Source organism: Vombatus ursinus, unplaced genomic scaffold (genome assembly GCF_900497805.2).
Source record: "Vombatus ursinus unplaced genomic scaffold, bare-nosed wombat genome assembly UNPS02013950.1, whole genome shotgun sequence".
Taxonomy (NCBI): Eukaryota; Metazoa; Chordata; class Mammalia; order Diprotodontia; family Vombatidae; genus Vombatus; species Vombatus ursinus.
In genome coordinates this window covers 197594-217685 of record NW_020953728.1, presented here as the reverse complement: position 1 = coordinate 217685, position 20092 = coordinate 197594, and the positions used below count along the sequence as shown (strand labels likewise).

Here is a 20092-nt window from a genome sequence, read left to right as displayed (position 1 = left end):
TCTACAGTAACTTTAAACGGAATTTTTCTTTCTGTCTCTTGTTGTTGGGCTTTGTTGGTAATATATAAAAATGCCCATGATTTATGTGAGTTTACTTTATATCTTTCAACTTTGCTAAAGTTGTTTATTATTTCAAGTAGTGTTTTCCTTGATTCTCTAGGATTGTCTTCTTCTTTGCCTAGTCTTTGCCTTCAATTTATTTTTCTTCTCTTATTGCTAAAACTAACATTTCTAGTACCATATTGAATAACTGTAGTGATAATGGGCATCCTTGTTTCACCCCCAATCTTATTGGAAATGCTTTTGGCTTATCCCCATTACATACTATGCTTTCTGAAGGTTTTAGGTAGATGCTACTTATTATTTTAAGGAAGACTCCATTTATTTCTATGCTCTGTAGTGTTTTTAATAGGAATGGGTGTTGTATTTTGTCAAAAACTTTTTCTGCATCTATTGAGATAATCATGTGTTTTCTGTCAGTTTTGTTGTCATATGATCAATTATGCTGATAGTTTTGCTAATACTGAACCAGCCCTGCATTGCTGGTATAAATCCTACCCAGTCATAGTGTGTTATTCTCATAATAAGTTGCTGTAATCTATTTGCTAATATTTTATTTAAAATTTTTGCAACTATATTCATTAGGGAAGTTGGTCTGTAATTTTCTGTTTCTGTTTTGACTCTTCCCAGTTTAGGTATCAACACCATATTTGTATCATAAAAAGAATTTAGTAAGACTCCTTCTTCGCCTGTTTTCCCAAATAGTCTATATTGTATTGTAATTAATTGTTTTTTGAATGTTTGATAGAATTCACTTCTATCCATCTGGCCCTGGAGATTTTTTCCTAGGGAGTTCCTTGATGGCTTGTTCAATTTCCTTTTTCTGAAAAGGGGTTCTTTAAGTATTTTATTTCCTCTTCTGGGAAATATATCTGGGCAATTTATATTTTTGTAAATATTCATCCATTTCACTAAGATTGTCAAACCTATTGGAATACATTTGTGTAAAATAGTTCCTAATTATTGTTTTAATTTCTTCTTCATTTAGTGGTGAATTCACCCTTTTCATTTTTTATACTTATAATTTGTTTTTCTTCTTTCTTTTTTTAAATTAAATTAACCAAAGGTTTATCTATTTTATTGGTTTTTTTTTGTTTCATAAAACCAGATCTTAGTTTTACTTATTAGTTCAATAGTTTTCTTAATTTCAATTTTATTAATCTTTCCTTTGGTTGTCAGGATTTCTAATTTGGTATTTAATTCAGGATTTTTAATTTGTTTTTTTCCTAGGTTTTTAGTTGCATGCCTAATTCATTGATCTCTTCTTTCTCTATTTTATTCATATAAGCATTAAAAGATATAAAACTTTCCTAAGAACTGCTTTCACTGCATCCCATAATTTCTGGTATGTTGTCTCATTATTGTTACTCTCTTGGATGAAGTTATTGTTTCTATGATTTCTTGTTTGTCCCATTCATTCTTTAGGTTTAGATTATTTAGTTTCCAATTATTTTTCAGTCTGTCTTTCCATGGCTCTTTATTACATGTAATTTTTATTGCATCATGATCTGAAAATGATGAGATTTTTATGCCCCAGTACATAGTCATTTTTTGTGTATGTTCCATGTACCACTGAGAAAAATGTATATTCCTTTGTATCCACATTCAGTTTTTTCCAGAGGTCTACCATATCTAATTTTTCTAAAATTCTATGTATCTCCTTTAACTTCTGTCTTGTTTATTTTGTGGTTAGATTTATCTAGTTCAGAGAGGGGGGAGGTTGAGGTCCCCCTCTACTATATTTTTATTGTCTATTTCTTCCTGTAACTCCCTGAATTCCTCTAAGAATTTAGATGCCATAACACTTGGAGCATATATGTTTAGTAATAAAATTACTTCATTGTCTGTGGTGCCTTTTAGCTGGATGTAGTTTCTCTTTTATCTATTTTAATAAGATTAATTTTTGCTTTTGCTTTGTCTGAGATCAGGATGGCTACCTCTGCTTTTTTTACTTCAGCTGAAGTATAATATATGCTGCTCCAGCCTTTTACCTTTACCCTGTGTGTATCCCTCTGTTTTAAATGTGTTTCTTGTAAACAGCATATTGTAGGATTATGGTTTTTAATCCATTCTGCTATCTGTTTCCGTTTTATGAGAGAGTTCATCTCACTCACATTCACAGTTATGATTACTATCTATGTCTTTCTCTCCATCGTATTCCCCCCTCCCCTGTTTATGCTTTTCTTTCTCCTTTTCTCCCTTTGCCTTCTTACTAGAGTTTTGCTTTTGACTGCCACCTCCTCATTCTGCCCTCCCTTCTCTTTCCCTTTTCCTTTACTACTTTTTCCCTCCCTTCTATCTCTCCTTCCTTTTTCTTTCCCCTTTCCCCTCCTACTGCCTGTAAGGCAAGTTAAATTTCTATACCTAACTACTGAGCATGTTATTCCCTCCTTGAGCCAAGTGTTATGAGAGCAAAGTTCAAGCAATGCTTATCTCCCTCCCTTCTTTTACTCTATTGTAATATGTCTTTGTGCCTCTTCATGTAATGTAATTTACCCTTTTCTGTTTCCTTCTTTCCTCTTCTCCCATTATAGTTCCTTTTCACCACTTCATCAGGTATTTTACCATAACATCAAAGTCGACCTAAACCCACCCCATCTGTCTATGTATATTCCTTCTAAATGTTGTAATAAATTTACAATTCTCAAGAATTAAAATATCATCTTTCCATGTAGGAATGTAAATAGTTTATCTCTATTGAATAACATGCGTTTTATTTTTTTTCTCTTTCCTGTTTACCTTTTTATGCCTCTATTGAGTTTTGTATTTGAAAATCAAATTTTCCATTGAACTCTAGTCTTTTCATCGGGAAAATCTGGAAGTCCCCTATTTCATTGAATGTCCATCTACTCCCCTGAAAGATTATGCTCAGTTTTGCTGGGTAATTGATCCTTGGTTGTACTTCAAACTCCCTTTGCCTTACAGAATATCATATTCCAAGCCCTCTGATCTTTTAATGTAGAAGCTGCAAGATCCTGTGTAATCCTGACTATGGTTCCATGATATTTGAATTGTTTCTTTCTTGATGCTTGCAAGATTTTCTCTTTGACCTGATAATTCTGGAATTTGACTACAATATTTCTTGGCATTTTTTGGAATCTCTTTCAGGAAGTGATCTTACATTGACTATTTTACCCTCTGCTTCCAGGGCTTCAGGGCAGTTTTCAGTGATGATCTCCTGAAAGATGCTGTCTAGGCTTTTTTTTTCATCATGGCTTTCAGGTAGACTAGTGATTCTTAAGTTATCTCTCCTGGATCTGTTTTCCAGGTCAGTTGTTTTTCCATTGAGGAATTTTACATTTTCTTCTATTTTTTCATTCTTTTGATTTTGTTTTACTGATTCTTGATGTCTCATAGAGTCATTAGCTTCTAATTGCCCAATTCTAATTTTTAATGAATTGCTTTCTTTAATTAGCTTTTTTACCTCTTTTTCCATTTGGCCCATTTTACTTTTTAGGGAGTTGTTTTCTTCAGTGTACTTTTTTTCCATTTTTTTAAATGAATTTTTCAGTTTTTCTTCTACCTCCCTTATTTGACTTTTAAAATCCTTCTTGAGTTCTTCCAAGAAGGCTTTTTGGGTTTGAGACTAGTTCATATTCCCCTCTGAGGTTTCAGATGTCTGTATATCGACAATGTTATCCTCCCCAGGATTTGTGTTTTGATCTTCTCTGTCACCAAGATACTTTTTTATGGTCATTGTTTTTTTATGTTGCTTCTTACTCATGTTGTTTGCCCTTTTTTTCTGTCTTTTAAAGTTGATCTCTGCTTCTGGGGCACGGGGGACACTGTCCCAGCCTTCTTGTGCTGGGGGCTAGGGGCCTGGTTACTGGTTTGCTGAGGTGGGACTTGCCACTGGCTTGCTGTGACCCCTCCCTTCTTGTACTGGTCCCCTTCCACCACAGCAAGAGGGATCTTTCCTGTTAATTCCCTAGTCTCATGAGCTAAAAGACCACATTGTAGTCAAAAGGCATGCATTGTATAGTAAATTTTCATGTATAACTCCAAATTGCTTTCCAGAAATTGGAATAGAAATAAGAGAAATTAGATTTAGACTAGTAACTCATAGCTTATAAACTAAAAATGGGTGTGCTATTTAAGTTGATATAAAATATCATATCATAGCCAAATAAGAGAAACATATCTGATCTTTTTATAGGAGAAATATAACCAAACAAGAAATAGGATCACAGAACATGAAACAATTTTGATTACAGAAAATTTAAGATTTTTTGGATAAGCAAATTAATGTAGCTAAAATTAGAAGAAAAAGAGGAAAAAGGTAGAAAAATCTTTGCAGCATGTTTCTCAGATAAGCATCTCATTTCTAAGGTACATGAAGAATTGATTGAAACTACTTTTTTAAAAAAAGCCATTTCTCAATGTAAAGATACACAATTCTCAAGGGAAGAAATCTAGGCTATTATATATTAAAAAATGCTCCATATTACTATTAATTAAAGAAATACAAATTAAAGCAATTCTGCCATTCTTCCTCATACCCATTAGAATGGCGAAAAGGCCAAAAAGGAAAACTGGGACATTGATAGACCTGTAAATCAGTACGACCATTTTGGAAAGCGATTTGGAATTATACATGAATATTTACTATACAATGCATGCCCTTTGACTCAGGTATACCACTACTTGGCCTGTTATCCCAAAGAGATCAGAGAGGATAAAAATCCTTTAAGTACAAAAATTTTTATAGGTGTTCTTTTTGTGTTGGCAAAAAAGAAAAAACAAATGGCATACTAAGGAAATGCCCTTCAATTGAGGAAAGACTGAATAATTTACCGTACATGAATGTGGTAATGGTACTATTATATGATAAGAAATGAGGAAATAGATGATTTCAAAAATAAATGGTAAGTTCATATGTGGACATATATGAACTGATACAGAAGCAAAAGAACAGCTTATATAATAACAACCACAATGTAAAACAAAAAAAAAAAAAGGTACTTTGAAAACTGCCAGAACTTTGTTCTATGCATTAATCATTCACATGATAAAACATGCTATCTATTATAGAAGGGTGATTGATTTAGGGTGCAGAATGAGATATATATTCTTATAAAGCCATAGAGAAAATTTGTTTTGCTTGCCTATGCATATTCATTATGAGATATTTTGCTTTTTTCTTAATAGGTGGGGGATGAGAAGGAGAAAAAATAGATTTTCTGTTAACTTTTTTTTTTAAATAGAGTAGTGAGGGGCATACTACATATATGAAATGCTGCATGTACTTTCCAATGAGGTCATTGTATTATTAATTTTACTTTTAATTATTTTGTTACAAGTACATATATATGTATACTTAGACATCTATAATCATAGTCACATGTAGACAGATACATTCATATGCATCAGTGTAAGACTGTACAATACTTATTATCCTCTGTTTGTCAGAGGGTGGATGACCTCTTGCTTCATAAGTCCAAGTCTTTCTATATTTTTTCAAGTCCACCAACTCATCATTTCCTATCCCACAGCAATGTTCCCTCCCACCTTATACTGTCTAGTTGTTTTAAATATTCCAAAATAACATTGATAAATATGGCTGACACATAGTGTAGTCTCTGTTTTTCTCTTTTGATTAAATCTATTTTAGCCTTAACTTTGTCCGAGATTATGGTTACCACTCCTGCTCCTTTTTCCCTAACAAATTCTACTCCTGATCTTTATTTTATGTTTGTGTGTATCTCTTATTTCTTATTCCTCTTGATTCCTCTAATTTACTTCTACCTGCTACCTTGCCCTCCTATTACTTAAACCCCCATCACTCCCTTATCCTCCCATTCCCATTAATCTAAACACCCTGCTAGACCCATCTTTAACCTATTCCCTCACCTTTCCCTCTAAAAATCCCTCCCTCTCCACCTTGCATTTTATTTCTTTCTGAATTTAGAAGACATTTATACTCTCCTAGATATATGTGTATTGTTCCCTCTTCAAGTCATTCCCAATGAAAGTTGGTTTCCAGAAATACCAGCTCTCCTCCCCCATCTAATTTCTCTGTGTTGGTTCTTCCTTTTGCACCTCATTTGTATGAGGTAATTACTCTTTTTAGCTCTTCCGAAATGGTTTTACTTTTTAAAATCATATCATACCCAGATCTACCCCAGTCTTTCTTACAAGCTAACCAATTACTAATAACAATCATAGGTTTTACATTTTACGTACATAAAATGTAAACAATCTGTCCTTATTGAGTCTCTTGTAATTAGTCTTTGGTAGGTACCTTATATTTCTCTTGGCTCTTGTATGTCAAATCTTCTATTAATTTCAGGGTTTTTTTTTTTCTTTTTTAACAAAATCCTGAAAGTCTGATGATTCATTAAATGTCTATTTTTTTTTTCATTTAGGATTATGCTTAGCTTTGTGAGCGTGATATTTTTGGCTGGAACCTCAGCTCTTTTGCTCTTCAATAAATAGTATTCCAAGACCTGCAGTCTTTTAGGATCACTGCTATAAGATTTTTTGTGATTCTAATTGTGGCACTGCCATATTTAAATATTTTGTTTTCTTGTTGCTAATAATATTTTATCCTTGAGCTGGGGGTTTTGGAATTTAACTATGATATTCCTGTGAGTTTTCCTTGTAGGATCTCTTTCAAGTGGTGATCAGTGGAATTTTTCAATTTCTACTTTGCCCTCTTGTTCTAATGCTTCAAGACAATTTTCTTTAATTATTTGTTGTATTATTGTATCAGGATTGTTTTTTTTGATCATAGCTTTCAGGTAGTCCCGTTATTGTGTTTTCTCTTAATCTGTTCTCTAGATCAGTTGTTTTTTCTCATGAGATATTTCATATTCTCTTTTTTTTAATTCTTTATATTTTGTTTTATTATTTCTTTATCTCTCATAACATCACTGGCTTCTTCTTGCCCAGTTCTGATTTTCAAGGAGTCATTTTCTTACTTAAGATTCTGGATATGTCTTTCTAATTGGTTGTCTTTCTTTTCATAATCTTCTTGTTTTTATTGGATTTTTTTTTAAGTTTTTCCTCAGTGTCTCTCAAATTTGATGTTTAAAATTGATTTTTAGTTCTCCTATGATGTTTTTCTTTGTGCTAAAAGAGGGTTTCTTTGCTTCAGTATCCTCCTGTGAAGATAAACCCCGGTCTTCCATATTCCCACAGTATCTGTCTATGGTTGGATTTTTTTCTCCTTTACTTCTTCATTTTTTTTATTTGTAGCAGCTGAGTTTTTGTAATCACCTTGGATCCTGAGATATGGGAGATGGTGCCTCTGGCCTCAGATCTAACTTCAGTTCTCCCATCTTGCCTGGAACTGGAACCAAGACCTCCAGCCTCCTGTAAGTGCCCACGGTCAACAGTGTCCCTGCTGTTGCACTCCCATTTACTCTTCACTGGGACCAAACCTAGTCCCAGGATTTTTCTTCATATCTTCTCTGATTGTCCCAGAAGGACTATTGTTCTGCCCTTACTCCTATTTATTTTTACTTCTTTGTGTTTGACCTGAGGCACTATTTTATCTAGTTTGTGGGGGAAACCAGGAAAGTTTGGAATTTTCTGACCTACTCTACCTTTTTCCCAGAATCCTCTCCCTGGTTTTCTTGTGATTACTTAGTTTTTGAAAAGTTAATTTCAACCATGTGCATATTGATGGCAATAAACTCTTAATATGTAGGTTGAAAATGAAAAAAAAATCCGTTATTAACGATTAGAGATTCTTCTTGTTTCCACTACGCTAATATTTAAGTAAGTAAAGTAACTAAAAATATAAAAATACCACCATTTTATTTTACCATCTTTTTCCCTTAATTTCCTTTTGCTTTTCTTTGTTGATTATTTAACTTTTATATAATGATAAATTTCTTAGTGGTTATAACTGTGTTATGTGTTTGGATTTTTTTTCTTATTTATCCCTTTTTATTTTTGAATGTTTGTTTTTGCTTTGTCAGATAGCATGATGACAACTCCTGCTTTTTTGGTTCATTAGGTACATGGTAAATTTTTTTCCATTCCCTCAGTTTTATTTTGTGTATGTGTTTTTTAAATGTTTTTATTTTAAGCAACAGATTATGGGTTTTTTTTTTTAATTCAATCTGTCACTTTTTTCTTTTTGATTTTAAAAAATCCGTTCACATTTAAAATTATAAGAGTTAGGTTTATATTTTCCTCTATCTCTAAAATTATTTTTTTCTAGTTATACTTTTTTCCACTTCTGCTGCTGTAAACATATTATTATGTTCCTTTAGTTACTTTACTTAAATCTTGTTTTAAAATTATCTTATTCCCACTTTCTCTCTTCCTTTCCTGTCTGATTCTCTCTTCTCATTTGTTACCCATTTCCCTTTACATTTTTATTAGTTACTCTCTCCTGCTTTTATTTGGTTATGTATTTCTTTCCCCTCTTTTTTCTTCTCATTCAGGTAAATACCCAATTCCTCTCCTCCCCTTTAGCTATCCCTGTTCATTAGGTGTTTTTTTTCTTAATGTCATCTTTTTGCACCCTTTTCCAAAAAAGATTTCTTTCACTCTTCATTATCCATCTTCTCCTTCTGTTTACTCTAGACTGTCGTTCTCTGATTCATGACCCTACAATCTTCTGGTCTCTTTTGTTTCTCTATATTCTTCGTTCAGTCAAAGCTTCTTATAATTTCTTTTTTCCCTCTATGTGCTTTTTTTCTTCTTCTATATTTTCCTGGAAATCTCCCTTTGTCCATGTTCTCCCATTCCTTCAGGTGTCAGTTGCTTACACAGATTACAACTACTCCAGGACAAGTAGACTTTTCAGGTGCCAAGTCCTCTTTTACTTTCGCTATAGGAGCATTCATCAGTGCTCCTCCTACCTTCAAAGTAAGGCTCCTTCCTTTTCTTCCCCATTTCCATCTTTTCCTCCTTTTCTCTTGTAAGTTCTTGTTCTGAGAGCACAGAGGTCATGTTCTCTTGATTTCTAGCCTTTCATTTGAACCCAGTGCCTCACTCCTCTCTTTTCCCTTGTTTCCCTTCCCTTCCCTATTATGTTCCTTCCCATGTTGTAATATAGATCCACAAAAGAAACATTCACCTGTAGCAAAGTGTTGTGAGGTTCTGTGTTGTGACAGTGTCCCTTGTCTGCCTCTTCATTGTTATCTCAACCAGATTTCCACTTTCACCCCTGTCTCTTTGGGAACATTTAGAAAGAAATGTCTTACTGGTATTTCTGTTGTCACTCTTGCTATCTACATTGATCCATTCCTTCATTTCTGTTGTTTGGAGTTTTTAAGAAGCAAATAATTTCTTTAATCTGGTTTTCTTTCTAAAATTGTTACAAACTCTTCTTAATTACTTAATGTCCATCTTTTTTCCAGTGTGATTAAGCTTAAATTTGCAGGAGAAATTAGCCTGGGTTGCATCCTGAGTTCCAGTGCTCTTTGGAAACCATTATTCCCTTCCCTTCTCCTTTTTCTAGTGGCTGTGAAAGTCTTGTGTTATTCACATGTCCTTTCCTTTGTATTTGAAGATCTTTCTCCTGATGGCTTACAGAACTTGTTGTTTCTGAATGGAATTACTAAATTTAACTCTATGTTTCTTGGTGTTTGCAGCTTTCAATTTTTTTCTGGAGGTGAGCTATAAATTCTTTCAGTTTTTAATTATTGAGATTGGAATTTCATTTTCCATGTTCAGAAGTTTTGGACAGTTGTTTTCTATTATTTCCTTCAGTTTGTTGTTGTTTCTTGTCATCTCATGTTCTTCTGGGATGTCTATAATCCTTAAGTTGTTTGTATGAGACCTGTAGTCAAGAGCCATATGTTTTCCTTGCATAGTGAGATTGTTTTCTTTTAATGTTCTTGGTTTTTGCTTCTCTTATTCTAGGTTGTCTTTCACTTCTGTGTATTTGCATTTCTAGTCTACCTTTTGTTTCTTTGGTGAGACTTGCCATTGTAGATTCCAGTTTTTCTATTCTACCCATTATATTGGCTGTGCAGGACATAAATTCTGCTCTCATAATTCTTGTTTCTTTTTTGAACTACTCAAAAACTGCATTTTATGGTTCCATGTTCTCCTTACATTCCACAGTGCCCTCTCCCTCATCAAGTGTTAAATCTTTTTCTTCATTTTGCAGTGTTTATATATAAATGCCTGAGTTCATTTACTAAATCTGGAGACCTTGTTTCCTTCTGTTGTTACTGGATTTGTTTGTTTATTTTTCTCTGTTGATTTATATGAATTTTGAAGGTCTTAGAGATTTCTTCCTGAAATCTTTGGTACTTTCAAATTTTCCTCCCTCTCGTTTTCCTTATCACTGACATCTGATTCTCTTCCCCTCTGATTGTGGCTTCTTTGGGGGTCTAGATCTCAAACTGTTTCAACCTCCTTCTGCACTGGTTAATTCATGGTTCACCAGCCAAGTCCCTACCCCAGCTGCCTTTTGGGTGGTCAGAACTGGCCTAGCTGGATGCCGTGCTCTTCCCTCAGGCTTGGTAGAGTGCTGTACAGTTCCCACACACAATGTCCTATCCTCAGTCCCTCTGTTCTTTACTTCTCTGGCCCAGTACCAACAGATCAAAACCTACTTTCTCTGGCATTAGCAGTTCAGAGCTTCGCAGTGTTGGTATTTCCAGGTTGCCATCTCAGCAGAGTTTTGCTCCTGGAGGACTGTAACAAAGCTAGCTGATGAGGCCTGAGGAAATGTCCACAATTTGGAGCTGTAGTCTCTAGGGTACTAGAAAAGGGAGGGGAAGCAGAATATAGCGGTGGGTTTTGATGTAAGTCTGTGTCATGTCTTTTGGTCTGCTAGTGCAGCCTTGCTGTCGGTAGTGTGTGAGGTAAGGGAGAGATGCCAAGTGAGCTCAGAGTCACTGAGCATCCTTTCCTGGGTTTGGGATATATTTTTTTTTAACCTTCTTTTGGACCTGGACTATGTAAACAGATGAAGTTGCTTTATCTTTGGCACATCATTTCTGTTTTAGAGAGATTTGAGAGGTTGTGGCGATTAGAGAAAATGTTCCCGACCACCAACATATGACCAAGAAAAGAAATCCTGTTTGGTTCTTTTCTTAAAGAATGTATCTGATAAGGACTGTTTTCTTTCTATTTGTATCCCTAGAGTTTAGCAGAGGGCTTGGTATGTAGTAAGTGCATAAATGTGAATGAAAAATACTTATTCATTCAAACATTCAGTTTAACATTTTTCCTGATAATTTGCACAGATCAGAGACCAGCCTGTTGTAGGACAGCTAATTCCAGATTGCTACTTGGAACTCGAGAAAAAAATTTTATTAGAGCGAAAGAATGTTCCCACTGAATTTCCAGTAATCAGTCAGAAGCGACTAGTACAGCTAGTAAAAGAAAGTCAACTACAGTTGGATGAAAATGAACTTCCTCATGCAGTTCACTTCCTAAATGAATCAGGTATTTTTAAAAATTCTGGTTTTTACTTTTTTTCACAGTTTAAAAAGAAAAGTTTAGTCAAAACATTGATTAATGAAACAAATTCTAAATTTAAAACAAACCATCTTTGAAAAGATTTTCAAGATTATCTTAAGTAGGATACATATATGATCTGCTGTAGAATCATAGTAGCAAATCATAGGAAATGAAGAGTTAAGAGTATTTTTTTCTGTTACAATCATTCAATTTTAGGGCAATCACTTTATTTTTTCAATGAGAAACTAAAGCTTCCAGATATCAAAATAACTCACTGTAGAATGTACTTACTATAGTAATGGCAGGATCTAAATCCCATGCATTCACAGTATCATGAGACAGAATGGAAAAATTCTTAATCCAACCTTAATGTACTGGAAATTATATTTGAATACAAACATAAGATCAGGAATTGGAGTAAAAGCTGTTCAGTTGGATGCTGTCTCTGTTTCCTTGATTTCTTTGACAAAAATATTATCATAAAGTTTTGAAACAGTGTCTTATTCCTCCCTGTTTCCAAATTATTTGCAATGTTGAATTTTAATTTTTGGCACAGGATGCATTTATAACATACATCCAGTGACTGGATGAAAAGAAACTCAATTTCTCTATCTTTACATGTAAAATCCATGTCAAATAAACATTTATATAATGTTATATGGTTTGTAAAGTATTTCATAGTCCTTTTTGTTCCTTATGAATGTAGAGAAGCAGTGTGCTATAGTGGATATGGAACTAGCCTCAAAATCAGTACAACCAAGGCACATATCCTTCCTCTGACACATAAAATATCTCTGAGACCCTGTACAAGTTACGTATCCTCTTAGTTACACAGGCAATTCTCTGAAACTGTGAGTTACAGATATACATTGGTAAAAAGGAAGTTTCTTCACTGTGGAATTCCTTACACTGATACATAGATGCAAACCAAAAAAAAAAAATTGGGAGTCAGAATTTTTCTGATGTTTGGAATTGTATTACAGGTGTCCTGCTACATTTCCAAGACCCAGCACTGCAGTTAAGTGACTTGTATTTTGTGGAACCTAAATGGCTGTGCAAAATGATGGCACAGGTTAGTAATCTTATACTATAATCGTGGAATGTGGGGGTAATTATTGTCAAATCATGGGCAGAGGGGCAGCTAGGTGGTACAGTGGATAGAGCTCTGGCCTTGGAGTCAGGAGGACCTGAGTTCAAATCCAGCCTCCCACACTTGACACTTACTAGCTGTGTGACCCTGGGCAAGTCACTTAACCCCGATTGCCTCACCAAAAAGCAAAAAAACAAAAACAAAAAACTATGGACAGAAAATGAAAATTTAAAGTCTGTGAAAATAGTCTGTGTCTAAAGTAGAGAGCATAATTAATTCATCTGCAAACATTTATTAAGTCCTGCTGCCATGTGTCTGTCTCTTTGTTGTTGTTATTTGTCCTTCTTTCTTGAAGAAGATCATGACATCAAGGAGGTGATGCCATGCCATGCAAGTGATTTGGATTTAAGCGAAGAGAGGGCTGTGCAAAGTCACCAGCCTCACTTTTTCATCCTAAGTGGTCTCGATCTATTGGCCAGACACACATCAGGACAAATGGACATGGTCCTGATGAGGTTTAGGGGTTTAGGGACCCAAATATCACAACATGTGGGTCCTGCCCGAAAGAATTCGACCCAAGCCTTCTTTCAGCCAAAAGCAAGGTTTATTTAGAACATCCGTCATGTTGGGGCAGACTCTTAAGGAGTCTGAATGTTAGTGAGCTATTGGCTAGATTTTAAGAATCTGAGCACTGGCTAGATTTTTAAGAATCTAAGCACCTTAATGGAGACAAGATGCATCTTATGTACAGAAAGACTGTGAGAGGAATCTAGGAGTGGCCAAGTAGTTTGGGGTGACTGGAGGAGGGATCTAAGGAATGGGAGTGGCCAGTAAGCTGGGGTGAACAGAACTCCTGAGACATGGACCAAGTGGCCAAGGGAGAATGGAGCCTAGCTAGGATTAAGGGTGGGAAATGACTAGGTTAAGAGTAACAGAATTGGGAAATTGGGTGTAGCCACAATGAAAGGCCAGTTGATGGGATTATAGCCTCAGGGGAATGCCAAAGATTTGGCCATCTGGGAAAGTCCAGGGTTTTTCCTTTTTGGGGTCTAGAGCCTATCCTTATCATTTATGATGAGGTCTAGAGGTTTAGGGGTGCTGGAACCCCGAGATCACAACACGCAGGCCTGCCTGAGTGAATTCAACCCAAATCTTCTTTCAGCCAGAGAAAAAAATTATTAGAGATAAACCATTTAGGCCAGGTGATGCCCGAAAGGACGAGCAGGCATGAGAAAGTCTCAGTGTTTAAGTGGGGGCCAGGGTGGATCTTAAATACACTCAAGTAATTTTGGGTGACCAGAGGAGGGACTGGAAAGAGGATCTGGGTGACTGGGGGAGGAGTTTAGGGAGAATGGAAGTGTGTGGATAGAGTCACCCTGAATAGACAATGAAGGGCCAGGCTTTTATCAGGGTAACAAAGAACTAGAAGGAAGAGGTTGGTAAGGTTGGGATAGAAGACTAGGCTTCTTCCTTAGAATTTCAAGGACTGACTTCTTAGAGAGATAGGGAAAGATCAGAATAAGAGATATAAGAGATAAGAAAAAGAATAAGATATAAGAATAAGAGATAAGAAAAGGCCAGTTGAATGAAGTATAAGGATTTTCTGGGGCCATAGACAAATGGGAGCCAAATTCTTTTGAGGGCAAGGGGCAAAGGTCTCAGCTGGGGTCCATATCCCATCAGTCCCAGATGCAGTGGAAGATCTTGGCCTTTTAAAGCTAAGATCTTTAGTGGGTCTCACTCTGACCTAGGCAAAGCCCATTCAGTGATTAAGGCTAGGTGAAAAAATGAGGCTGAAAATGGTCTCTTTACCCTAGTCCAAAAAAAAAAAAAAAGCAAAAAAACCTCAAACTGGCAGGAGAAGATCCTGAGGATTTCTGGCCCAGAGAGAAACAATTCCTATTTATATTCAATCTGAGTCAATCAGGGCCCAAAAACCGAGTGGGGTTTGGCCTGGGACCTATTGTTGGCTTGTGAGAGACAGAGTGATTTGAGTTTAAGACAGGGTTCTTAAGAAAGAAATCTAGTACGTAAGCCCCAAGATATCTTCTTGGTGAGGTTAGATTTTACGAATCTAAGCCTTTGGCTTGATTGTAAGAATCTGAGTATCTTAATGGAGACAAGATGGACCTTATATACAGAAAGACTGTGGGAGGGATCTTGGAGTGGCTAAGGGTGGTGGGGGGACAGACTGTGAGGTAATAGAAAGCTAGGGACCCGGACCACATGGCTCTGGACCAAGTGGCCAAGGGAGAATGGAGCCTAGATAGGATTATGGGTGAGAAGTGGCCCTAGGGAGGTAAAACAGTGGAGGGCTAGGCTAGGTTAAGGGTAATAGAGAATTGGGAGTTTGGGCATAGCCACAATGAAAGGCTAGTTGATGGGATTATAGCCTCAGGGTACAGCCAGAGATTTGGCCCTGTGGGAAAGTCTAAGGTTTTTGCTTTCTGGGGTCCAGATCCCAACCCCATCATTGTGACTTTTCCACTCACTATTTGGTCCATGGAATGTGCGCACATTTGCGGCCAACACAAAATCCATTAGACCTGAAAGACAAAGGAAAAGAAAAAGAAAGAAGGAAGGCAGGAAAGAAAAGAAAGAGCTGTGTTGCCCAGCTGGCCAATTCCAGTTGGGTCCCCTGTGGGACAGGTCCTACTTAGTACTACCAAGACCTTTTGCCCCTTACCCCAAAAGAAGTTGTGTCACATTTGTCTGCAGGCCCTAGAGCTTGAACTCTGTTTGAACTCTCTCACTTGGTCAAGGAAGTCTCTGGCTTTTTGCCTGAGGCTAATTATTCTATCAACTGGCCTTTCATTATCACCTGTTTCCCAATTCTGGATTTCTTGGCCCAGCCCTCCATTGTCTATTACCTCCCAGATGGCCCCTGGCTACTTCCCTCCTTTGATCCTATCTCAACCCCATTCTCAGCCTCCTAGTCATTCCCATCAAGATCCTCCCTAGACCCCTCCTCCAGTCATCCCTGACCACTCCCTTCAAGATATACCTTCTCCCAGACCCCTCCTCCAGTCGCCTCAAACTACTTGGCCACTCCTAGATCCCTCCCACAGTCTTTCTGTATATAAGGTCCACCTGTCCTCCATTAAGGTACTGAGATTCTTAAAATCTAGCCAAAGCTCAGATTTCTTAAGAGTCTAGCCAATGACTGAGACTTGCTCAAGCCTGCTTGTCTTTATGAGCATCATAAATATTTAGATTCCTTAACAGTCTAGCCAATATGACGGATCTTTAATAAACCTTGTCTTTGGCTGAAAGAAGGCTTGGGTCAAATTAATTCAGGCAGGACCTGTGTGTTGTGATTTTGGGGTCCCAGCACCCCTAAACTTCTAAACCGCAATATTACTACTCACAGGGTTGTTGTTTGTCGTTTGTTCTCTAAGAGGACCATGACATCAGGGAGGTGGTATGCTAAGTAGTGGGAAAAATGAAGCTCCTTGTGGTCACAAGGAGCTTATAGTCAATTGGGAGAAATATCATGGGGGAGGCACTAATAACAATAGGGATGAGGAAAGGTTTCATGTAGGAGTGGTGTTTGAGACGAGTTTTGAATAAAAAATGGAATGCTAAGAGTCATAAATAAGGAACTTCGGCTTTCCAGGCCAGCCAAGATGGAGAGCCTATACAAAGGCAGGGAAACGTGGAATGCTATATATGGGAAACAGTAAGAATGAAAGGTTGATTGGAACATCGAGTTTGTAAAGGGGAATGAATAATGTATAATAAGTCTGAAATGTTAGACAGGAGGGTAAAGGGTTAAAGGTCTTTAACTACCCATCAGAGGAAATTGTATTTGATCCTAGGAGTAAGAGGGAGTTACTGGCATTTATTGAGCCCAATAATGTGGGAATTAGCGTAATGTTTACAACAATGTTGTCAGATATCTTCAATGAGGATGAACACAGTATCAAGATTCCCTACCACACTAATGGCAGATTATTCAACTTGAAAAGGCTACAAGCCAAGACTAAAGAGGAGGGAGTTTTGGTGCATGGTTTTTTGTTTGCATGATTGTGTACTCAATGCAGCCTTTGAAGCTGAGATGCAGAAAAGTATGGATTGATTCTTTGCTGCTTGTGCCAATTTTGGCCTAACAATTAACACCAAGAGAAGACAGGTGGTCCACTAGCCAACACTGCACCATCCATATGTGAAACTATCACTTATAACACATGGAGAAATTGTGAATACTGTGGATAAGTTCACTTACCTTGTTAGTATACTTTCCAGGGATGTACACATTGATAATAAGGTTAACTAGGCATTTCCAGAGCTAGCTCAATATTTGAGAGGCTCTGAAGGAAAGTGTGGGAGAGAAAAACTATTAGACTGATTACCAGACTGAAGGTCTGCAGAGCCATTTTGTTGTTCTCATTGTTGTATGCCAGTGAAATCTGGACAGTATACCAGTGCCATGGCAGGAAACTGAATCACTTCCATTTGAATTATCTTACGAAGATTCTGAAGATCACCTGGCAGGTACTGGATGCTGAGGTCCTTTCTCAAACTAAACTGCCAAGCATTCAAAATCTAATACAGAGAGCACAGCTTCAATGGACTGGCCACGTTGTTCAAATGCCAAACATATACTTGCCTAAAAGACTGTTTTATGGAGAACTCACACAAGGCAAGCATTCACATCATGGTCAAAAGAAGTGATACACGGACACTCTCGAGGTCTCTCTGAAGAACTTTGGAATTGATTGTGAAACATGGGAGACACTGGTACTGGACTGCCCATAATGGTGTGCCCTCATCAAAGAAGGTGCTGTGCTCTATAAGCAAAGCAGAATCGAGGTAGCTCAAAAGAAACGTGAAACGCACAAATTTAGAGAATCCACCTGAAATGTTCACGTGGCCTATTTGTGCCCCACCTGTGATAGAGCTTGTATTGGTCTGATTAGCCACAATCAGACCCACTATAACTTGATTCCAACACACTGATGTCATTTTGGTCCTCCAGAATGAAGGACAGCAACCATACCTACTATATACTTGCGTAAATTTTTCATCCTCCCTCTTAGGTTATGTAATTTTTTAAAAGGCAAGACATTATTTTCCTCTCTGTCAGTTCATGGTAGGTACTTGAAAATCATTGAATGAATGACTTCTTGTTTTAAAAATCATCAGGTTAAATATTAAATTTACCTACCTACACGGTAGGTAATGCATTGTTACTATTTCAAATAACCTACTTTTTTGCTTATGAACACTGTTCATATTGTTCTCTTAATTACCCAACTTGACAGTTTTTTCTTAATCCTTTTCTTCCTTAACCATTTTGCTGCATTTGACAATGTCGACTTCCTGGACATTTCCTCCCTTCTAGGTTTTGTGACTTAGCATAAGAACTATCTTTTGCATGAAGTTTTTCATGATCCTCCCAACTGTTAGGATCTTCCCTGTCAAAGTACTCTATATTTAATTATTTTATGCATACTTATATTTTATGTGTACTTGTTGTCATAACCAATTGTTAAATATGGTATCTCACGGAATAGCAGGGGTGTAATGGCCCTCTGAATTCACCTATTCCATCGCCTGTCTAAATAGGAACCACCCTTATAACATTTCCAGTCAGCAGTCATTATCCCTCTACTTGAAGACCTAAGGGGAAAAAGAATTCATTTCCCTTTTTGTTATATTAAGTTTTTATTGATGTCCTTCCTTTTCTTGCATCATCATAGTTACACTGTGTATCCTTTCAACTCCCCCTTCCAGAGAGTCACCCCATTTAACGCATAGTATTTTTTAGAGAAGGACAGTTAGGTGGCACACCTGATGGAGTGCCAGACCAGAGGTCAAGAAGACTCATCTTCCTAAGTTCAAATCTGGCCTCAGATACTTACTAGGTGTGTGACCCTGGGCAAGTCACTTAACCCTGTTTGCCTTATTTCCTCATTTGTAAAATGAGCTGGAGAAGGAAGTGACCAACCACTCTATCATCTTTGCCAAGAAAATGTACATGGCTGAAATGACTGAACAACAATTTTTTTAGAAAGAGAAAAAAAAATATCAGAACTGATTGATGGATTGAAAAAGTCCAGTACTGCTTAATCTTTGTAATTTTGTTACATTTGCTTTTGATTTTTTTTTGATGTGTAATTATTCTTTCCATTTCCATTATTGTAGTTACTGTGCATATTGTTTTCCTGATTCTGCTTACTTTCACTTCATATAGATCTTTCTATGCTTTTCTGTATTCACACCTGCATCATTTCTTACAGAGCAGTTACATTTATGTACCACAGTTTGTGCGGCCTTTGCTTTGTTTCCTTTTTTTTTTTTTTCCCTATCACAAAAAGTGCTGGTTTAAACATGTTGGTGTATATGGAGGCTTTGTTCTCATAGATATCTTCCTTGTTGTATAAACTCAGTAATGGAGTCTCTGGTTCAAAGGATATGATCAGTTTAGTTACTTGTTTTGCATAATTTGAAATTGCTTTACAAAATAGTTGAACCATTTCACAGCTCCACCATTAATGAATTAATGTACCTATTATTCCACAATCCCTCTTACATTTACTGATGCAGTTTTTTTGTTTTTGTTTTATTTTTTGCTGATGCAGTTTTTTTGTCATGTTTGCCAATTTTCGGAGTGTAAAGTGAAATCTCAAAGTTATTTTGATTTTCATTTTTCTTATTGTTAGTTATTTGGAGCATTCTTTCATGTAATTGTAAATACTTTGTAATTCTTTTTTTTTTTTGAAAACTCTTTGTACATGTGCTTTCTTTACTCATCTATTGGTATCATTACCTTTTAAAAGTAAATTTTTATTGATATCTTTTGGTTTTTCTTCCCCTAGATTTCCTCCATATTCCATTTCCTGTCTTTCCCAGCAATCTCTCTCTTATAACAAGGAATTTTTGAAAGAAAAAAAAAAGAGAAAGAGAACAAAAATTCAGAAAAACTGATAAATATATTTTTTAAAATTTATATTACATTAAGTGTTTCTTTGCAAAGGAGTGGGCAAAGGTGTCTTTTTGTGGTTCTTTGGGAACAGACTTTTTCTTTTTACTTTTATATCATTTTTTTTTTTTTTTGCTTTGTGGGTTTTGTTCTTTCCCTTTACATTGTGTCTTTTGTTTCCTAGGCTCTACTTACTTCACTTTCTATTAGTTCAAATCTATACTCATCCTATTCATTGCTTTTTATATCACAATAATAGTTGATTATATTCATATATCATATACATTTTTAGGCATTCCCTAGGTGATAGATATTTACTTTATTTTTGTTTCTGTGCAACCAGATAAATATTTCATTATATAGGGAGTTTTTCTTTTTACATTTTTAATTTAAATTTTTCTTTTTAAACCTCCTTAGTCTTATGGACATTTTTGACACCTATTTACATTATTCCAAATTGTTTTCTAGAAGAGTTGTACTGATTCACAGCAACAACAGCAATGCATTAATATGACTATCATTCTACAAATCCTCCAACATTAATTATTCTCCTCTTTAGTCATCTTTACCATTTTGCTTCTGTTAGGTGAAACCTCAAGATGGTTTTAATTTGTATTTCTCCTGTCCTTAACGATTTGGAG

General features: G+C 36.2%; 1 protein-coding gene across 5 annotated transcripts in view; it reads left to right on the top strand.

Annotated features, from left to right (window-relative positions):
• LRRK2 (leucine rich repeat kinase 2) overlaps positions 1–20092 on the top strand; it is a 228053-nt gene that overhangs the window by 139006 nt on the left and 68955 nt on the right. For all 5 annotated transcript variants that reach the window (XR_003568832.1, XM_027858947.1, XM_027858948.1 and 2 more), the window contains exons 32-33: positions 11220–11421; positions 12420–12508. Coding sequence is in view for 4 of the 5 variants with exons in the window: in XM_027858947.1 (XP_027714748.1) it covers positions 11220–11421; positions 12420–12508 (291 nt within the window). In the remaining variant the exon portion in view is untranslated. The remainder of the gene's footprint in view (positions 1–11219; positions 11422–12419; positions 12509–20092) is intronic.